We start from the raw sequence: 20,514 nt of genomic DNA, 5'->3' as shown, positions 1-20,514 counted from the left end.
TGGGAGTGGATTCATTATGCAAAAGTATCCCTTTATCATAGTTCCACTTTCTGTGGCTTCAGTCACCTATAGTCAGTTTATTCATGTCCCAAAGGTATTGGATGGAAACGTCTAGAACTAAGAATTCTTCCATGAGTTGCAACTTATTATTAATATGATAAAATCTCAAATCTGTCCAGCTACATGACTAGTTCCTTAGTCCAGAGTCTCCCCACTGTACTGCTACTCACCCCTTGGCCACTTAAGAATCTCCTCTTTCTCCCTCCCCTTTCTTTTCCTCTCCTCCCTCCTCCTCTTCTTCCTCCTCCTCTCCCTCCTCTTCCTGCTGCTGTTTCTCCCCCTCCCCCTCCCATTCCCCCTCCCCCTCCTCCTCCTCCTCCTTCTTCCAAGACAAGTATTCTCTGTGTATCCCTGACTGTCCTGGAACTCAGATCCACCTCATCTGCCTCCCATGTGCTTGTGATTAAAGATATGCTCTACCTCTCCATGCCTGGCAGGAAAATTCTTAGCTAACAGATTTACTTAATTAATGATTGTTTTACTATACTATTAATGGATTTTCCATTTTAGTTTTTTATCATTGTTATCGTACTGCGCCTGATTTTCAAATTAAGCTCTACTACAGGTATGCATATGAAGGAAACATAAATATATGTAGAATTTAGTACAATCCTCAGTTTCCAGGATTCCCCCAAGGGATCTTGGAACATATTCTCCTTAAGAATAAGGAAAGACTGCTAAAAGCCCAAGTCTAACTATCTGTTTCTATCTCTTTTCTCTCCCCACCTCTTGTGTTATGATTTCATAAGAAGACCGTCTACAGATGCCACCATCTTGGTATTAGACTTCTCAACCTCCAGAACAGTGAGAAGTAAATTTTGGTTAATTACAAGCTTCCTAGAGTCACTAGCACTTTGTTATAACAATCCTAGCAGGCTAAGACACTGACCTTGCAGAAAACTGTGTGAGAATCAGCAACAGCAAATCAAGTGGAAAAGCAGCCAGTGATTGAAAGTCGAAGAGGAGAAACAGTCAAGAAAACACAGTGCCCGGTTGTGACTATGAACCAGGGTATACTCATAGGCATTTGTGAATTCAAATGCTGCACTAGAACTACATAAGGAGAGTGGGTGGGAGCAAGAAGATGAGGTGGAGGGAGTCAGGACTCTAAGTGGTATTTTCTGCACAATTTTTCTAAGAGCTGCTTCTAATCATGTCGTCAGGAAGCATGACTCCGAGTTGAGCCTCTATCTACAAAGCTCCTCCCAGGTTCTTCTCCATTGAGGTCTGTGGTGAGCAGCACCCAGAAGGCCCACAGTGCCCCCTCCTTGTGATGCTAACACCCTTGAGTTGTTCTTTCCCCGCATTGTTCCAGGACCTTGTGATGTGAGCACCCTTGTCCTCTACCACAATGTGCAAGGCTCCCGCCTTGGTTACTCTGAGTGGCCACATAATGAGCCATGTTTAAGGACAGGCCCACATAGAAGGGAAAGCCTCCTGCCAATAGCCAACCACATAAATAAGCTTAGACATAGACTTTCTAGCTCAGTCATGACCATAACTGGGCAACACTGGCCTTTCCCTCATGAGAGACCCCAGTCAGAATTTCCCAAGGGCTCCTGAACGCCTCACCTTCATGCACCATAAGAAAGGGGTAACACATTTCTGTTGCTTTGAAATCACAAAAGATTGGGGTAATTGCCACATAACAATGCATAGTGAATTCAAGGACTGGAAGACCAACAGTATGGTATCTTCCTTTATCCCCGTTTTGTAGATTCGAAATGTAAAGCAAAAAGAGGTTAGTGGGGGGCTGGTGAGATGGCTCAGTGGGTAAGAGCACCCGACTGCTCTTCCGAAGGTCAGGAGTTCAAATCCCAGCAACCACATGGTGGCTCACAACCATCCCGTAACAAGATCTGACTCCCTCTTCTGGAGTGTCTGAAGACAGCTACAGTGTACTTACATATAATCAATAAATAAATCTTAAAAAAAAAAAAAAGAGGTTAGTGATTCACTCAGTGATGTCAGCAAACCTTGAACTGCAATTCTTTACAGTCTTTAGTTTGCCCATCAGCTCGCTCAGCAAATATCTTAATGACTGTTTTATTAAATAAATTATCAAGCACTGTCCTTCAGGACAATTAAACGTGAAATTAATAATAATAATAATAACAATAATAATAAAACAGGAACATGAAATACATGTGTTGAACATAGTGCCTCTTAGAACTGCCAACTGCTCTATTATGCCCAGCTGCTCAGGCTGGAGGAGAGGCAGGTACCACACAACAGAGAGCTGCTCTTCTGATGCTTGACTGGGGCTTCTTGCCAGAGTTTGTGTTTATCCTCTGCAGTGAGTAATTTGTGATAAAACTGGCAGGAGAATGCATGTATGCTCCAATGACTTGGTCAATTGCATTAGACAAGCAGAGCCTTGAAGAGTATTGTCTGTGATAAAAGCTAGTCAAGGCTCCATCATATGATGGGGGTGAGGATGGGGATGGGGAGCTAAGCCCAAGAGACACCAGAGTACAGTAACAGTCAAAGCACAGGCACTCTATGTGGTGTTCTTTGCCTTTTGTTCTTAGAACCAAGAAGTACACACTGGGCAGAGTGCTTGGGGCATGTCCACAGATTGACATGCATGAAGCCGTGTTTGGGCAAGTCTAACTAAATTTTCCCAGAAAGGATCAACTTCAAGGTCCCTGGCTCTCTTCTGGGGAAGTAGAACTCTACTCACTGGGAAGTTGGGAACATCTACGGATATGCACTGACCATGGATGTGTGTGTTTTTGTAATCGTGAACAGCTATGAGAATATCTTACTGTAATCCTAGGCTTTGAGAGGCAAAGGAACATAAGACGGAACAGTTGGCCGGATGTCCTTCCCTCCGAGGGATGAATTAGCAGCTGACCCCAAGGCTAAGATGCTGATCTACACATAAAGCTTCTGGCCCATATCGGAAGTGAGTTTGTGCCATAAGCACAATTGCCTCTGCTTCTGTGGGTGACTGTTGAGAGCTACGGTTAAATAGCCACGGTGCTTATTCTGATGAATTCCTGGTACAATCACAGTAAAACCCAAATCTATATGGGAACTACAAGTCTCAGGAAATGGGTACTGCCAGCTTTACCTGGACTCCTTATGCTTCTCCCAAGGTCTGTGCCATGGTTCAATTTCACTAGCCCCTAAAAACCCCTAGGTGCCCTCATCTGGTGTTCTCCAAGCACAGCCATGTCCAGCCCCTGTTGCCTGTTGTGATCCTTAGCCTGTGCCTTCTTCATTCACAAGTCAGCTTCTTCCTTGTTCTCGGGACCCTAACCTCTCAGGGTGAACTTCCCCATCCCTCTCCACTCCTTCTCATCACCTGTAAACTTCTTAGCACTACCAGACATTAAGTCCAAGGCTTATTCTTGAATAACTCATTCTTCAGATAGAGTATCTGCCTAGTATCAAAGGACCTGGGTTCCACCCTCTAAAAACAAAAAAGTTAACCCCTCATGTGAATGACATTTTTATTGAGCAGCTTTTACAAGCTCAGCATTCCTCTAAGGCAGTAGTTCTCAACAGTGGGTCCCAACCCTTTTAGACATTGCATATCATATACCATGCATATTAGATATTTACTTTATGACTCAAATCAGTAGCAAAAATACAGTTACAAAGTAGCAACAGAATAATTTTATTGTTGTGGGGGGTCACCACAAGATGAGGAACTGTGTATAAAACATCATAGCATTAGGAAGGCCAAGAACTACTAAAGGGCTAGCTTTTCCCATAGAGACATTTAGCTCTGATAATAACAGCATGTCTGCATTAAAAAGCTAGGAAACCACATGGACACGGCACAGGTGAAATGATGCACCACCAGGCTGTAGAGCCAAGAAACGCACACACTCACACACACACACACACACACACACACTCACTCACACTCACACTCAAACACATTCACACACACACAATCATACACACACACTCAAACACATATTCACACACACTCAAGCACTCTCACACGCACAATCATACACATAATCACACACACACTCACACACACACACTCACTCAAACACACACTCACTCACACTCAAACACACACAATCATACACACAATCACACACACACTCAAACACACACTCAAACACACACACACTCTCTCACACACACACTCAAACACACATTCACACACACTCACACACACACACACACACACACACACACACATACACACACACACATACACACACCAGGAACCACATTCTTGTTTGATGACTGTTCTCTGTCAGGCTGCAATGATCTCCACGGGGAAAGGACCTTTGTAGATCTTGTTCACTGCTGAAGCCTAGAATAATGCCTGGCAGACAGTGGAGCTCAAATAAATGCTCCTTGGATGAAAAATGAATGCAAGTTAAAAGCCCTTCTCCTGCTCTCGCCCTTCCATTTTCTGAGAGACGCGTGGAGATAGATGCTATGCAAACCTTTCCAAAGTTGCACCCAGTCAGTGAGCCACATAATCTCTGCTTATAAATGGACTCAGGTTGAACCACTCAGACACTATGAAGCATCAAAAAAAAAAAAAAATCGCCTTACTGGGTCTGATGGTTTGAATAAGAAATGTTCTTGTATCCCCACAAGCTCTGGTATTTGAGCACTTGGTCCTCAGTGGTGGAACTGTTGGAGGGAGATTGTCCAACCTTTAGAAGCTGCAGACTTGCTGGGAGGAAGTACTTCACTGGGGAGGGGCTTTGCTTCTCCCACCCTCTCATCCCCCACCCCACCCCACCCACCCCGACTTCCCTCCCTCCTCTGCTTCTTGTCAGTTGTAGAAGACATCTCTCAGCTTTGGGCATCTTACACAGCAACAGGAAAAGTACCTGGGACACTGGGCATGCTCTGGTGTTGAGACAAGCCCTTCAGCTCAGCCCTCCCTCCATCAAATAGGATGGCATATAGTTCCTGTCAGGCACTCCAGGTGTCTGACCTGGAAAAGGCTTGTGTTCCCATTCTCTTTGTTCTCTGTGGAAACTATATTCCCAGTGTCATCTTGGTGCTGAGAACATAGGGAATCTTATAAAACTTCAAGGGTTAAATGAGATGGACTAAGTTTGGAATAGAAGAGCCCAATTATGGGAAAATACCTTAGTTAATAAAACTAGATCCGTGGGCCCTTCTGAGGAGTCTGAATTTTAAAATAAAGGGAAGGGGCATGGAAGAAAAAGTGCCAATTATTTTATTTTGATAAGACAAATAAAAACTTACCATTTCCCCAAAGTTAATTTTCAGTGATCAATTTATCATTCCCGATGTGTTTTGCTTCTCAACACCTATTTTCCTCTACATTTATAAAAGCACCCACATTATGAGCCGTGAGCTTAAAGTCGGAGAACCAGCAGAGATCGCACCTCTCCACTGCACTCTGCCTCTTCTAAAACCAACCCCTTTGGGAGTTGCAAACCTAGCTCCGCTCTGCCCCATCATCGCGGTTTCCGAGATGTGGGTTGCGAGCTTTCCTCATTGCGCTTGCGCTCAGCGATTCTCAGTCTATAAACCTCAGAGCAGTTAACTTCAGCCCACAGCTGAGGAGCCAGCAGAGGCAGGAGAGCAAAGCAGAGCGCTGAAAACAGGCAGATACAGGCCCTGCCAGACTGCCTTTGAAGTTTTGTGTTCACGACTTCACATGGAAAAGGACCCAGACCCATCGAAAAAGTTTCTCCTAGTCTGGGGTAGAAGGAAACTTCCTCAAATTTCTCTGAACTCTGGGATCCTGGCTCATTGAATTCCTAATGATAAGCATACAGTCGGTGTCCTACAAAAGCCCCTGGCACCACAATGATCTACTGGAGCCTAGGGAAGAATGCTTGACATTCTCCATGGGCGATGGTGCACAGTCTGCATTTGATGGACCCATGGAGTCCTATCTCAAGCTGGTGAAAGAAGGCCCTCTAGGAAGCCTAGAGGCCGGGTGTGCAAAGCTCCAAAGCACTTCACTAGGGCAACAGAGGCCTAGGGGAGTGCTAGAACCTGCACCTGGTACAGCTGTAAGCAGCAGAAGAGGGTTGGCTCCTGACTTCGGAGCCCACTTCCTTAACTTAGACATCGGCTTGGCCCTTTATCTCAAACTCAGGGTTTCCCAGTTAGGCTAAGGTTGGTGTGCCAAGCACTTGAGCAACGGAGTGGAATAAAGAGGCCCATACTGATAAGAGTGTGGATTTTCTAGGCAACGTGTAAGGCCACACAGAGGAGGGAGGGCACACACAGGGGGCTGGAGGGAGGTACCTCTAGCCCTGGAGTGTAGAGAGATAGCTTGAGGCCAGAATTTCAGGCTTTGGGAAAGCAGAAGCTGTGTTTAGATTACCTATGTCCTAATGTCTGGATAAGTTGTGCCCCAAACTTCTGGTTTTGCGCTCCCCTGAGTGGGAGAGTGGGGAGCAGGACTCTGCAATGGGTCCAGGGAATGAGGTCTAGGCTTTCTGGGGAGGCACAGTTTAGAAAGACCACGCAGTGCAATAGTCACAGGAATTGAAGATCCCAAGAACCCCTGCCATTCCAGCTAAGGGGTCTTGAGTAAACCGCATCCAACCCCTCCCCCACCCTACCCTCCCCCCAGCCTGCACGAGTTGTGTTACGTCCTCTTCCGATGGAGGATAGCTCTTGAATTGTAGCTATTGAGTTCCAACTCAGGGCTCGATTTGAGAGGATTGGAGAAGAGAGCCATCTACTAGAGGAGAAAGAAGAACTAAGAAGAATTGGAAAAGGGTACTCTCCAGTCCCAGACTGCTCCAGGGCAACTAGATAGACTGTCTAGGAAGCCAGCTCAGAATAAAAGAACCTGAGACCCAGCGTCAGATCCCTCATTAAGCAATGTCCAAGAAGTTGAGAAGTTGTACTACAATGGCCTAAACCTCTAAGTGTGGCTGGTGAGTCCTCACTCTGCAAACACGGTTATTTCTCTCATTTCTTTCCAAAGCAGCTACCATCACCCAGTAGAATTAGTATCTCTGGATCTCCAATCCCCTAGTGTAGCAGGTGAGATCTAAGCAGGAGTTGGCTTCTAAATGTTGAAATTCTCCTGGAAGTTCGCAGAACGGTACTTCTGCTTTAGTAATCTCTAGGGAGGTGGGGGCCAGGGGGGAGCGGAAAGAAGAGAAGGGAGAGGTGAGGAGAGAGAAGGGGACGGGAGGGAAGGAGAGAGGTAGAAAGGAGAGAAGCTGAGAGTGAAGGGCCACCTTTGGAGGAATTCAAATGTTGTGTATCTGCTTTACAATAGGAAGGTAGCCTCCCCAGGTAGAGGTGAAAGTTTTCTCAGAAAGTAGGGGCTCCAGCTGCCTCTAAATAAATCAGAATGAAGATCAGTTCTCCCGGAAATTATTCCTCATCTGTGAAATGGGAATAACATCCAACACTGTTAAGAACAGCCCTAAAGCTGACCGATTTCCCGCCCCCCCCCCGCCCCCACGTTTTTGCAATCATAGGAAGCGGAAATAAATTCTCTCCTTCAAACACAACACACTACATTAAAAAAAAAGGCCCTCCCTTCTTGCCGCCCACCTACCCCCACTCGCAGCTTCTGGTAGCCGACTGCGCCGTGGGCATTTCGGCCTGTCCTCCTCCCGGGAGAGACTGGCTAGCGCAAAAGCCAATAAGTCTGGAACACACTCCAGTCCTTCAGGACCCGGGACAATGGTTTCCATTTAATAAATATTTCCCCCAAGGGCATTTCGCATCGGCCAGGCAATTATTCAAAGAAAACAGGCTCGCAGGTTGGCTCGGCGGGTTATTTCGTCCTCTTTACCCGAAGAATGCTCATCTGACTCGAGAAACGAGCCCCCATCCTCACTGGGTGGGAAAAGGCACCCTGAGAAAAATTGACCCTAGCTAAGAGGGTACAGCCTGAGGCTCCACGCTGCAGGCGCAGAAGAGAGACCAGGAAGGTCCCCAAGCCCCGCCTTCCCTCTGCCCTTGCAGTTTGGACGTTGAGGGAAGCTTCGAGTTTTAAATCGCCTAATAATAATAACATAGGTGAATAAGAATCAGGATGGACCTCTGCCTACCACACTCAACCCTCAAAGTGAAGAGTCCTAGTGGCAAGGGCCCCCAAAGTGAAGAGTGTTAAGGGCTTGCCAATCAGGACTCTAAACCTCTGCGAAGCCCGCATGAAGCATCCTGGTCTCGGCTCAAAGCTCTTGGCTCCGACCCCCAGGGACCCAGAACTGCTCCGCAGAGCGTCCTGGATTACAGGTGGAGGCGCCGCCTAAAGCCAACCTGGGAGAATGATACCAAAGCACCGTAGATGTTCTGGCGCGAAAAGTTTATTTTGGTTTTGGCCTGAGTTTGATATATTCTTTTCCTCTCCCAAGGATCTTTGACAAGTGTGTGTTGTTGGGGGCGGGGTGGGGGTAGAGGGTGCTGTCTTCCCATTTGGTGACGGGACTGTCCTATTTATCTACGTGAGCTCTGGGCTTGCTGGCTTGGCTGACAGCTTCCTGGGTCTTTATATTATTAGAAGCACCGGTTCTCCTTTGAACAACTGGGGAAGAAAAACAGGGGTCACGAAGAGTTTTAATTTTTTGACAGTGCCAGAGACAATGTGAACCCCCGCCCCGAATCCTGAGCTATCAAGCCGCTCTGTTCGCGGTGGCGGTCTCTCTGTCCCTCATACCTCTCCCCGCCCCCATCAGGGACGCTCCGGGTTTCCACTACTCGCGAGTTGGCAGGTGCGCCCCCTCGCCTTCCCTGCTGCTGATTGGAGCCCAGGTTGGGGAGTCGCCGCCCCGCGCTTATGTCAGAGTGCGTGCGGTCCCGGCCCACCTCGCCTTTGAACTTCGCCGCTTTTGGCTGCAGTTCACCAGCCTCCCCGCATTCTCGGCCAGGTGCAGTGCTAGGCAAAGCAGCGCCCGGAAACCACGGGAGGGGGGGAGCCACGGCCAGAGAAGCCAGGGGAGAGACGGGAAGGAGAGAAGGCGAAGGTGAAGAGGGAGCGAAGGAGGAATCTCCTGCCCTTGCCAGAAAATTACCTAGCCACTTAATCCCAAGACTCTGGTACTTGGGCCCCAATCTCTGGTGCCCACAGACTCCAGGCCGAGCGCCCTCTCATCCCCGCTGCCCTTCCTACCCTTCGGCCCCCTGGGGGCTGCCTGGGGGCTGGGACTGGCATGATCAGTTGAAAACTTTGCAGGGTCAGCTCTTCTCTCTGATTTCCCCTCTGCGGCTCCGAGACGAGGGGAGTTCAGAGTCCCGGGCTCAGGACGGACAGAAAGACAGACGGCCAACCGCGCCCAGGCTCGCCCGCAGAGCCCCTGCATTCCCCGCCCCCGCCCGCCTCGCCGGGACCATGTCCAAACCTTCAGACCACATCAAGCGGCCCATGAATGCCTTCATGGTATGGTCCCGGGGCCAGCGGCGCAAGATGGCCCAGGAAAATCCCAAGATGCACAACTCGGAGATCAGCAAACGCCTGGGCGCCGAATGGAAGCTCCTGTCCGAGGCAGAGAAGCGGCCTTACATCGATGAAGCCAAAAGGCTGCGCGCCCAACACATGAAGGAGCACCCTGACTACAAGTACCGGCCGCGGCGCAAGCCGAAGAACCTGCTCAAGAAGGACAGGTATGTCTTCCCCCTGCCCTACCTGGGCGACACGGACCCGCTCAAGGCGGCCGGCCTGCCCGTGGGGGCTTCCGACGGCCTCCTGAGCGCGCCCGAGAAAGCCCGGGCCTTCTTGCCGCCTGCCTCGGCACCTTACTCCCTGCTGGACCCTGCGCAATTTAGTTCCAGTGCCATCCAGAAGATGGGTGAAGTGCCCCACACGTTGGCCACCAGCGCGCTGCCCTACGCGTCCACCCTGGGCTATCAGAACGGCGCCTTCGGCAGTCTCAGCTGCCCCAGCCAGCACACGCACACGCACCCGTCCCCCACCAACCCGGGCTACGTGGTGCCCTGTAACTGTACCGCCTGGTCTGCCTCCACCCTGCAGCCCCCTGTCGCCTACATCCTCTTCCCAGGCATGACCAAGACTGGCATAGACCCTTATTCGTCAGCCCACGCTACGGCCATGTAACCCCAAGCTTGGCCCGGACCTGATGGGTAGCGTGGAAGCAGAGATCTGAATCCTTTCCTTTGCACCTAGTCTGGCCCGCAGATGCCTCTGGGTCAGGCCTGCCGCTGCCCCTTGCCCACCCCAGACTCTGCCTCTCTCTTCCAGGGGGGAAGGGAAGGGCCATCATCCTGGACCCAAGGCACAGACTGGTGCCAGAAATTTGCAAACATTTAGAAAGCTACACATCTTCTTCCCCTCTCCCGACTCTCCCAAAGCAAGTCTCGACTGTACCCCCTTTGGACAAAAAAAAAAGTAGGCAGTTTTGCTTTATTTACGTCCCCCTCACTGTCCGCGGATAGGCTTTGGACTCGGAACTCCCAGATCCTGGTATTATATCTAGAATATGCGTATATATATATTTTTTCCTTTCCCACTGAAGAAAAAGAGCTGAGTCTTGGTGCTGTGCCGTCAGACACAGCTAGGCACCATTTGCTCTTCCTGTGTGTGGGGAGGTGAAAGGCTTAAAAGTTTAAAACTTCAGGAAGGGAAACCTTTCTGTTTAAAACCATACTATGGTCGTGTTTGCTTCGATAAAAAGAAAACAAAAAGGAACCACGTGGCTTTTCGCTTTGTGTACCCGCAGTACTCCTAGACACCTAAGTTTACTTTTAGACAGAATGTCAGGTAATGAAGTCAGGAAGTAGAAAGTGGACAAAACCTTAAAATAATAATAATAATAATAAACATCCTACATGGTCATAAATGTTTGGACAATGTCTTGGAAATGTACCTAGAAGGATTTTTTCCCTCATTCCTCTGTTCATTTGTTGAACAAAGACGTTTTGAATAAAGACAATCTGTCATTGCAAAAAAGTAACCTTGGATGTGCATAAAAATCTAGTAAGGAGGCTCAGGTCAAGGAGATGGAGTCTTCTTCCAGGCTGGCAGTACCTAGAGGGAGTGAAGCAGGGTAGGCTGCAGGAGGTCCTGTCCTGGCAGAACCTGGTGGCCTATGGCCTATAGAGGGGCCCTGACCCCAGTTTTGCCTTTAGAGGCTTGGCAAAGGTACCAATATCACAGTGCTGTGCCTTTCCCGCAACCTTCCTAAAGTGGGTCAAACAGCTCCCAGCAATGAATGAACTATGATGAAACCTCTTGAGTTCTGGGTGGGTTTGCTTTTTAACAACTACACTCCAAAGACTGGGGGGTCGCAGTGTTGGAGGGAGGAACAAGTTTCTCTACAGGAGCAGTGTGTACTGCTGTGGGTGCTTAAGTTCAGAGCATGGGATGAAAGCGGTAGAATTGGTGGGGTTGGTTTTTTTTTTAATGTTTGCTATCACTGCCCCCCTCCTGGGAATCTGGGACCCCAAACTAAGTTTCTAAGTTTAAAAATGTTTTTAATTGGTTGATAACGACTTTGTTGTTGTTGTTGTTGTTCCGTTGTGGGAAAAAGATTGGCGAAAAAAGAAAGGAGACAATACTGCCATCCATCAGGCAAAGAGTTCTTAAAACACAGATTTTTAAGAGGAGATTCCATCTCTTTCCCCCTCCATGTGAGTGTTTTGTTGAGGGTGCCAAGGCTTTGCTGATGCTATCTAGCTCAACAGCTCTCTTCAGAGTTTGTTGTCTAATTTGAAACGTTCTTCTCACCTCCAGTATCCCGCGAGTTTCACTCCCTAAATCCGTGGTCCCGCGTTTTTTTCAATAGGCGGTGTGTGTTTCCCTTCACCCTTGGCTTTGCTATGGTGCCTGGAAGGGATGGGGCAGCCTTGGACTCAAGGCCTTTCTGCTGCTGTTGAGAGATTTGTGGGCGCCTCCGCCCCCCCCCCAAAGGACTCGGAAGCCGGAGGTGGTAGAGAAACGTTGTCAACAGTCACCAAAGCCAAAACCCTCGGATTAGCATATTGTCCGCAAAACAATTAGAAGTGTTTGAGGTGCTATTTGGAGCCTATTCATCCGAGCCCCTTTGTCAAGGGGGGATTTTCATTATTAAAAAAAAATAAGTTAGCAGTTGTCCATCTGGCTGAGCTGAATAGCAAAGTGATTCGTGTTGTATATGCTTTTCTCATTAAGAGCTCTTTTGAGACCAATGTTAGAATTAAATGGTATTACACAATTAACATACAAGGCCGCTGAATAGGACGGGACGCCTATAAATAATAGATAGATAAATAAATGAACGTTCGGGCTAAGGTAAACAAAGGCGGGCTGGGGGAGGTGTGGAGGAGGCCAGGCCTGCTGAGCCACGCGTACTTAGCATCACAAAACCCTCTTACAAATCGTGACAATTAGGAAGTGACGAGCCTCTGGTGGCCGTCGGGTCCAGGGACTCAGGGTGCAGTAGGGAAGGCCCCTCCTCCCGCCCTCTAGGAAGCTCATGAGGCCCAGGACGCTGGCGTTGCTCCTGTTGTTTGATCTAACCCCAACTGACAGTCCTGTCAGCCTCTCTGCTCTCCTTCATAGCTCAGTGTCCCTTAACATCTCCAAAGATGAAGCTTACTGGGGTCTGGTGTCTCCTCGCGGAGCCCAGCGCAGGAGCTCAGGGCACTCTAGCCTCGGGAGGAACCCAGGCCCGTGGCCCCACTAAGGTGCCTAGCTGATTGTGACACGGGGTTCGATAGCAAAGGGGCACCAGGCAGGTTTGAAAGGAGAAGGCCTCCGCCCTCAGGAGAAGCTAAAACAAACAAACAGCTCCCCCCAAAATTAAAAAGCAAGGTTCCAATCAGACTGCGCCCGGCCTTAGGTCTCTCCTGGAAACTGGACTGCGGTGGCACCGAAGGGAGCCTGGGGTCCACTACAGGGCCACTGAAACCTCTCTCCAGCACACACAGAGGGAAACAGAGTCCTGGGGCAAGCCGCAGAGCAGGTTCCTGGGGTTTCTTTCCTGGACATTTTGTTTTCTTCCTAGACTGCTTGCCCTCCTCCGACCTGGGCCCAGCCTGGCCTCCAGGGCCTGCGGCAGTGTCTTCACCGGGGCCGAGGGTAGCCAAGCTTCAGTTGCAGAGGTGCGCGGCCACAACTCGCCCCAACAGCCCAAATCCTGCTTGTCACGCCGCTGACAGGAGTCCGATTACAGACTTTAAAGTCTGCCGCTGACAAAAAAGGAATCCCCTGGGGAGTTGTGTGTGTGAAGGGGGCGGGTGGGGTGGAAGCAGTCTCTGTCAAACCTGTTTGCTCACAACTGTCTCTTTCTTTCAAGAAAAGCATTAAAGCAAAGCTGTAGAGAGAGAAGCGCCCCGCCCGCCTGGAGCGCAGGACAGCCGCTTCTCCCTGCGCCACGCGCAGCAACCGGCGGCCTGGAGTCCCCAGACACTCAGGTTGCGGGTCCGCAGAGCCCGAACTCCCGCACTCTGCGAGAGGCGTGATTGCCACCCGCTCTGCGCTGCAGAGGAGTCCCGCAACCCGGGAGCACTGCTCCTTCGGAACCTGTGCAGCCCGGGTGTCTCCTCCGCAGGTGCCACTGCTTCTGGGAATCTTTTCCCCAAACTGATCCTTTCTGTCTTGCGCGTCGCCCGCCTGTGCACCCGCCGCTCCTCCGCTAAGGTTTCCTAGGGCTGGACCATGTGCGCTCCGGACGGCAGCTGGCGGCTCCCGCTAGTTCGAGTTTTAGCTGGGTTTTCATTCTAAAATTTTGGCGGCGGCGGTCTGTCTCAAGGGTTCACTGGTCCAGACTTTTGAGAGATTAGGCATGTTGCCTCACTTCACCTTCTGGCCTCCACAAAACTTCGCGGTTCGTGTGTGTGTGTGTGTGTGTGTGTGTGTGTGTGTGTGTGTGGTTTCTCTTATTTGAGTCCTACTCCCCAAACTTTATTCCCTTCCAGTTTCTGGCCTTCCTGTTCAAGGGTCAATTTTCTTACGAAACCTAACTTTACAGATGAAGAAGGCCGGCTACTTCGGCTACTTCGAGTAGAACACACTGAGTTGTGAGTGACTGACACCTGAGACTCCTTAAGGTTTGCTTTTTAAAGCCGAAGCCACCCAACCTCCAGGAATCTTCACTGATCCAAAGCAGGATGATAATTCGGTCCAGGTAGAGCCTAGGGACTTTCACCGCATCGCGCCACCTGCACGAACTCCTCCTGGCCCGGCAGGTTCTCTGGAGAGAGAACGGGCTGCCAGAACCCTGAAAACTTGGCAAGCGGTGGAGCCAGCTCTGACTTGGCGGATTATCGTTCCCTTCTGCCCCTTCTCGGTTCAGGCCTCGTCACCATTGTCCAAGTGGACAATGAATTTCGAGTCATTTGAATTCGCATATCAAGTAATTCACAAGATGCGCGTTAAGAATTCTCAAGTCTATTTGCCGGGTGGGTAGTGCATAGAAGAAAGGGGAAGCGGGAGGTCGTGTGCATTTGGCTGGTTTAGGTGCGCCTTGGTCGCTTTCGACTCGACCGCGGGGCAAGCTTGCTTGACCTCACTCCCCACCCACAACCCACAACCACACATCCCAGTCTCCCGTGTGCAGTGGGAGTGCTGATGTTTCTTGGATAGTACTTCTTGGCCCAGAACCAGACGCCTCGAGGTTGGGTTGTAGCTGAGAAATTAAGGAGATAATAAAGTTGAGGCAGGCAAGGGGGCGCTAGAAAACCGGTGGAATGGACCAGGAACAGGTCGGTCACGCCCCCCACCCCACCACCACCCCGGCGGACCCCGTTTGTGTGCCTGCGGGACTCAGAATCCTGCTGTGGACTTAGGGAAGTTACACTGCCGGGGTGTTAAAATGAGAATTTGCCCTTGGAATGAGCCTGAAGGCAAGCAAAGAGGAGGGTTCGCTGGTGGGCTAACCCAGCCCAAATTCCTCGGTGTGGCAAGAGGACTTCTGTACCCAAGGCTCCAGCCAGGCTTCCGAAGTCTAGGGATAGAGTTGTGCTCCCTAAAGCGGAAGGACAGCAAGCTCAGGGCGTCCCGAGGCCGCCGTCTTAGAATGTCCATCCTCCTTCTCTCCCGACATCCCTGATGCACCCACTCTCAAATCCCCAAAGTCTCTGTGCAGGTTAGGGGATGGAGCCAAAAGCCAGGTGAGACAAGGTGATAGGAATACTCAACTTTTCTCTTTACTACGAAGTGTCCTGCGTTTCCCCGGTGCCCAGCAGCGGCTTCCAAGTTTTTAAGACCCCCATCTGGAAAAGAGGGGATTCAGATATCCCGGTGCAATCGTGGCAAGAACCCGAGGGCACGTCTGTCCAGAACTGTACCAGGCTGAAGGTATCTAGAGGCGCCACACTCGACCCTAGGGTGACAAGGAATTCTCCCGACTTCCAGTTCAGGGCTCCGCGTGCTGCTTTGGGGACCGGGGGGGGGGGGGGGGCAGGGGGAAGGGGACGCACCTTTGAACCCCGGAACCCTTAGTCCTAACGCTACGGTGAGAACCTAGGGGAGTGGGTGAGAGAGACGCTCCGGAGGCTGCGCCTCTGACTAGACAAGTTAGCACATCCAACCGGGTACAGCTCCAGACTTCCTACCGCACAGCGGGGACGGGGACGTGAAGGAAGAGAGAAGGGAGGGTGCGGGCGGCCTGGGCGCTCGCGGCGGGTCCCCCTTCCCTGGCACCCCCCGTGGCGCGGCGAGTCAATGGGATTTGCACACTCGAGGTGTAACAGCATTACTGCGTTAATTAGCATTTCCATTTCACGTCCAGATTGTTTACTTATCTGCGGGAAACATATGTCGGGAGAAGTTCACATTCCGGATTCTGCTCCGCTGCCCAAGGTGCAATTCCGGGGAGGCGGCGAGGGGGAGGGGAGGGCTTCAGATTTTTTATTACACCCTCTAGCCTTATCTGCCGCTGTAAATTGAGGATCCTCCATTGAGCGGCATATGGAGATTATATACTTTTTTGAATATCGTTTCCCAAAGCCTGCAGATTTTCACTTTGAAATGAAACAATCCTCCACCGCTCCTCCAGGAGCCAGGCGCCTCCTGTGCTGTCCAGCGCGGCCACGGGGACCCTTCCGACAGATCGTCGAGCACCCATCTGCCCAAGGCCGTAGCCGACGCCGCACAGAACCCCGGTTCTCCAGACTTAAAACAATGTCCGGGGAAATCTACCCATACACCGTCTGAAGCCCAAGACAGAATCCATCGCTGTTTTCCCGAGCCTGACCCCGGGATTTGTGCACGCTTTGCTGCTTGCGCGTTTCAGATACCCGCATAGACGCGAGCTCACTTCTGCCCTCTTCCTACGCTCTAAACCCGCAGCGGGCGGGACTGAAACTCCCAAGTCTGTGCACAGCAGCTGCCCGCCGCATCTCCGAGCTCTCAGGCGCCTGGCTCTTGAGACAGCCCAGCGACTTTGGTTTCTTTGTTTGGAGGGCAGTAGAGAAGGTGGGCCTGCGGACCCCTTACTGTGAACCTTGAAGGGAAATTCTGCACTGTAGGCACCAGTGTCCCTGCTCCCTAGTAAGCCGGGCGGACCCAAGGAGTCAGGACTGAATCCCATCTCTTATCTCTCCCCAGATTCCTTTCAGCCCGAGATCAGAGAGCTGAAAAAAAGGAGAATCGTTGCTTTTTTTTTTTTTAATTTAATATACCAAGCCACCCGTTAAGGTCATTTATATGCTTAATTTAGTGATAAAAGTCAGTAAGCAGAATCACAGGACTCGTCCCTCTGTCTTTTCACCACATTTCTCTACAGTAATTGGAAAATCCGTCAAATATATGTTTGCTTTTTCCTCATTCGCTGCTTTGTCTGGAGTGCGGGTCTAATAGCCATACTTTTGTTCTGTAATTTGTTTGCTCTTTTAGAGAGCATAAGGAAGAAATGTGTGTCCCGTGCGGTTTCGTTCATCTTGTCTAGGCTCAGTTTACAGAATCACACACCCTTGGTACATACATCTTCAAAAGCCAAAAGTCCGACATTTCCTTCAAATGCCCGTTTAATGTCCCGTGGGAAACAAAATGCAATGTTCCACCAGAACAAAGAAGTGGACCAGAGCAATACAATTAAGTCTGAAAAGTGGGGAAATGGGGGACCTAAACACTCTCTCCCATTAAGTATTGTTTTGGAATTTCTTTTTTTTTTCCCAAGACCTCTAAGAAAATTGTGAGGTGTCACCTCTATCTTCTGGGTCTATCTGTAATTGAATCTAGGTCACTATTCTAAAGCAAGGAAAACCTGCTTCCCACTTTCCTACATCAGGCTGAAATTTGGGGGAGGGACGGGGTCTTGCAATTTCATTTAAAATGTAATGGTGGATGAGCTGATAAGCAAATGGGGAAAAGGAGTCTGCTAAAAGGAAAAAAAAAGGCATGGTTTTAATATGCTCCAGATGGGGGCAAAATGATTTACATGAGAGTTTATTTCCTCTTTGCTGATATGAAAGAATTACAGATACAAAACCCACTGATCTATAGAATAAAAAAAGAAAAGAAATGTTATTTTCCTGTAAAGGTGTCAGTTCATTTATATTCATTTAACCATCCATCCATCAATTCACTTCCCCAGTCCCTGCACACTCTCTGGCTCTGTTAAACCTTCCCCTACCAATACACTTTGCTGGAATATACAATGAAGTTTTCATTCTTTAAAATAATATTAGAATGCAGCAAAGTCGGTAAACATAGGAAAGAGAGGAAATGTTGCTGCTGTTGAATATTCCTGGCAATTTAACATTATGTTTCTATGACCAAAATGTTAACCATGGTCACATGTCATTATTATTGCAGGCTGAGTACATGCAGCTTGCCTGTGGTCGAGATCATGTGCAGGGCATATGTGATTATTTTCCACAAAACACACATGCAATAGGAATATATTTAGCATGTGAAAATCTTCCTGTCAGATGGAAATTTTAACAACACCCGAAGAATCCTTGTCTACAGTCACATAGTAACGCAGTGCATAATTAAAATAGCTGTCTACATTAGTATGAACAAGTATACAGTTCTTGGGAGGGGGTGTTTGAATAAAAAAGTATAAGCAGCGCCAATTTGTATGTGTGTTCAAGTTGTCACGATTGCCAAAGTGCATACTAAAATCTGTGACCACTAAAAAAGAAATCGGAGTTGTCATCCAGGGATCTCCCAAGGGGTGGAGGTTAGAGAAGGATAAGGTTTTCTTCTTTTGAAATAAAAAGTCACATCCAGCCTGACTTTCCCTGTGATCTCCCAAAACAATGGAGTCAGGTATTACCTGTTCTCTGCTTAGATGGTGTCCAAATAAAAGACTGGACGAGACAATGCCAACTCCTCTCCTCCAGAGTTTTCAGCAGTAAATTGCTTGACACTTGACCGCTTGATGGTTCCCTTGGGTGATGTCTAATCCTTTCGTTCTTCTTCCCTTTCCTGTCCCTTCCTTCCTCTGGCCTTGTTGAGTTTTTCCCTCATAAACTGTGAACACTGCTCATCGATCAGGTCACTCAGTGTAGGTCTTCATAAATCCCCAGCTTCACTCTTTGCTCTTTGCTTCTTTCTGGACTTGCCCTCTTGGGGGGTGGGAATGTGTTCTCTCAGCAACTAAATTTTAATAATAATTTTTTTAAAAAAAGAGTAACAGTTATTGCCAAAAGTCAGAGTGGCTGTGTTTGGTGTTGCCCCAAACCCCACAGTCTCCTTTGGAACAACTGTTTTTCATCTACATCAGTGAGATGAAGGCACACATTGGAAGCATTGTAGAATTGCTTGCTATGGTTTTACCTCTTGGGCTCTCAAATTTTTGAGAAAATTGTGCCTCGTAAGAAGTGCCCACGTGCCCTGAAATATCTTTGAGAACCATGTGACCAAGAATTGAGCTGAAGACTCGACGTTGTGTCCTCTCCTGAAGGGGTGAGTGGAATTTCTCTCTTTTAAAATATAGGTTTGGTTTATACAAAGTTATATGTTTGTGTAAGGAGATCATGCTGGTGACTAATGTGGCTCCAGATGACATCTTCCCTCCTGCTGGGAAGATCCAGGTGACACCTAGGGATTCAGGTCAACTTTGTCATCACAGGCTTGGTGAAGTGCAAAGGGGAGTGACTAGAGCAGTGTTCATGGCCAACCTGCTCGCTATGGAAGACTGAGATGACATGGAGGTTGACCTGAGCCAAAATGAAATAAACGCCTTAGCTCCTTGGAGTTACAGATGCTTGGAGATGGATGCTTGGAAATGGTTAGACATCCCTCGAAAGCTTGTTCTGCAGTAAACATGTGAAATGGATAATATGGAGGTGGGGGCGGATGTTTTGTTTTATGAAGAAAACTTTCAGTGGCAAAGCAGAACCTAAGCCTTGTGCCTAGGTCTCTGCATGGCAGCATCCTTCTAGAGGTAGCTTCTTCTGGGGCTCTTGGCTGGCCAAGAACCTCCACATTTCAGGGGATATTTGTTTTGCCCTTCTATGTCAACTTCTACAGAACATTCTCCAAGGACATTTTCTTCTTGCTTCTCTCTCTCTCTCTCTCTCTCTCTCTCTCTCCATCTCTCTCCGTCTGCCTCTCTCCCTCTGTTGTGTGTGCGTGCACACATGCACATGTGCACTCAAGCTCCTGTAACCCGAAGTTAGATTATCTCTGCTCTCCTCCCGTGTACAGTATGATGGGTACCTGAAGTCATCATACCTACCGAAAGAAGGCATCCTCATCTTACACTGAGACAACACTGAATGGAAACAGGTAAATTTCACTTGTAATAAACTATTGTTGCAATGAAAATTCCCATTATGTTTTCAGCGCTTTGAGAATGCCCAAAAGTAAGATAAACTCAGAAAGAAAAAGAAGTTCTTAAAATTGAGACCACAAGAAATATGTACCCATTTTTGTCTTCTGGTCACCCTCAAGTGTGGGGGGGGGAGGGGAGGAGCAATTGAAACTGCCTTCATTCATAAATGCATTTGCACACACCTGTTAGTCTGAAGTCTTCACTCTCTTAAGTGACAGCTAGTCACCTGTAGACAGAATTGAGATGGCCTCTTAACCCCCATTAACACTCTACATTACTGTTAATGGACTAAGGACAGGTGGGAGGATAGACATAGCATGTCACCCCCTATTAAGCACTCGTGTGCATGAGCATACACACAGCACACAAACACACGCACACGCACACGCACACGCACACGCACACGCACACACACACACACACAATCCTAATAATTAGTTGGGCCCCAGTTCCCTGCCAATAGCATCCAGGGCACGTACTCGTCCCCTTAATAAGCAAGAGCAGTAGTGAGCTCTCTGAGAGAAACCCATGAACCTTCCAAACGGTTGACCTGGAACCTGTTTAGAATGGCCCAGAAAACTCCAGAAGCCCAGTGAAGGTGTTACCTCACACAGAAGCTGAAAGCTACTGAGCCAAACCTCAGACCACCTGTTTACTGGAAATCCTGGCTTCTATGAAAGGGGAAAGGCAAGAAAGTTCTATGTTGTTCCAGGAACACTGACGCTGCCTGGTAGGCAAAATAGTCCATTGGCTACAAAGGGGGTAACATTTTCATCTTTTTAAATTCAGTGACTGAGAGAAAAGCTAACATCAGCAAGTGTTATCAGGTCATCAATTATTCAAGGTT

General features: G+C 48.9%; 1 protein-coding gene across 1 annotated transcript; it reads left to right on the top strand.

Annotated features, from left to right (window-relative positions):
• Window positions 1–8,848: 8,848 nt before the first annotated feature.
• On the top strand, window positions 8,849–10,913 carry Sox14 (SRY (sex determining region Y)-box 14). The gene has a single exon (NM_011440.1). The coding sequence runs from the start codon at window positions 9,335–9,337 to the stop codon at window positions 10,055–10,057; it is 723 nt and encodes a 240-aa protein (NP_035570.1). The 5' UTR covers window positions 8,849–9,334; the 3' UTR covers window positions 10,058–10,913.
• Window positions 10,914–20,514: the final 9,601 nt, after the last annotated feature.

Source organism: Mus musculus, chromosome 9, assembly GCF_000001635.26.
Source record: "Mus musculus strain C57BL/6J chromosome 9, GRCm38.p6 C57BL/6J".
NCBI lineage: Eukaryota > Metazoa > Chordata > Mammalia > Rodentia > Muridae > Mus > Mus musculus.
The sequence above is the reverse complement of the archived record's forward strand: the minus strand, read 5'-3'. Positions and strand labels throughout refer to the sequence as shown.

Bases quoted from the DNA above. Each gene is read 5' to 3' on its own strand.
- Sox14 (NM_011440.1), top strand. From the start codon at position 9,335: ATGTCCAAACCTTCAGACCACATCAAGCGGCCCATGAATGCCTTCATG.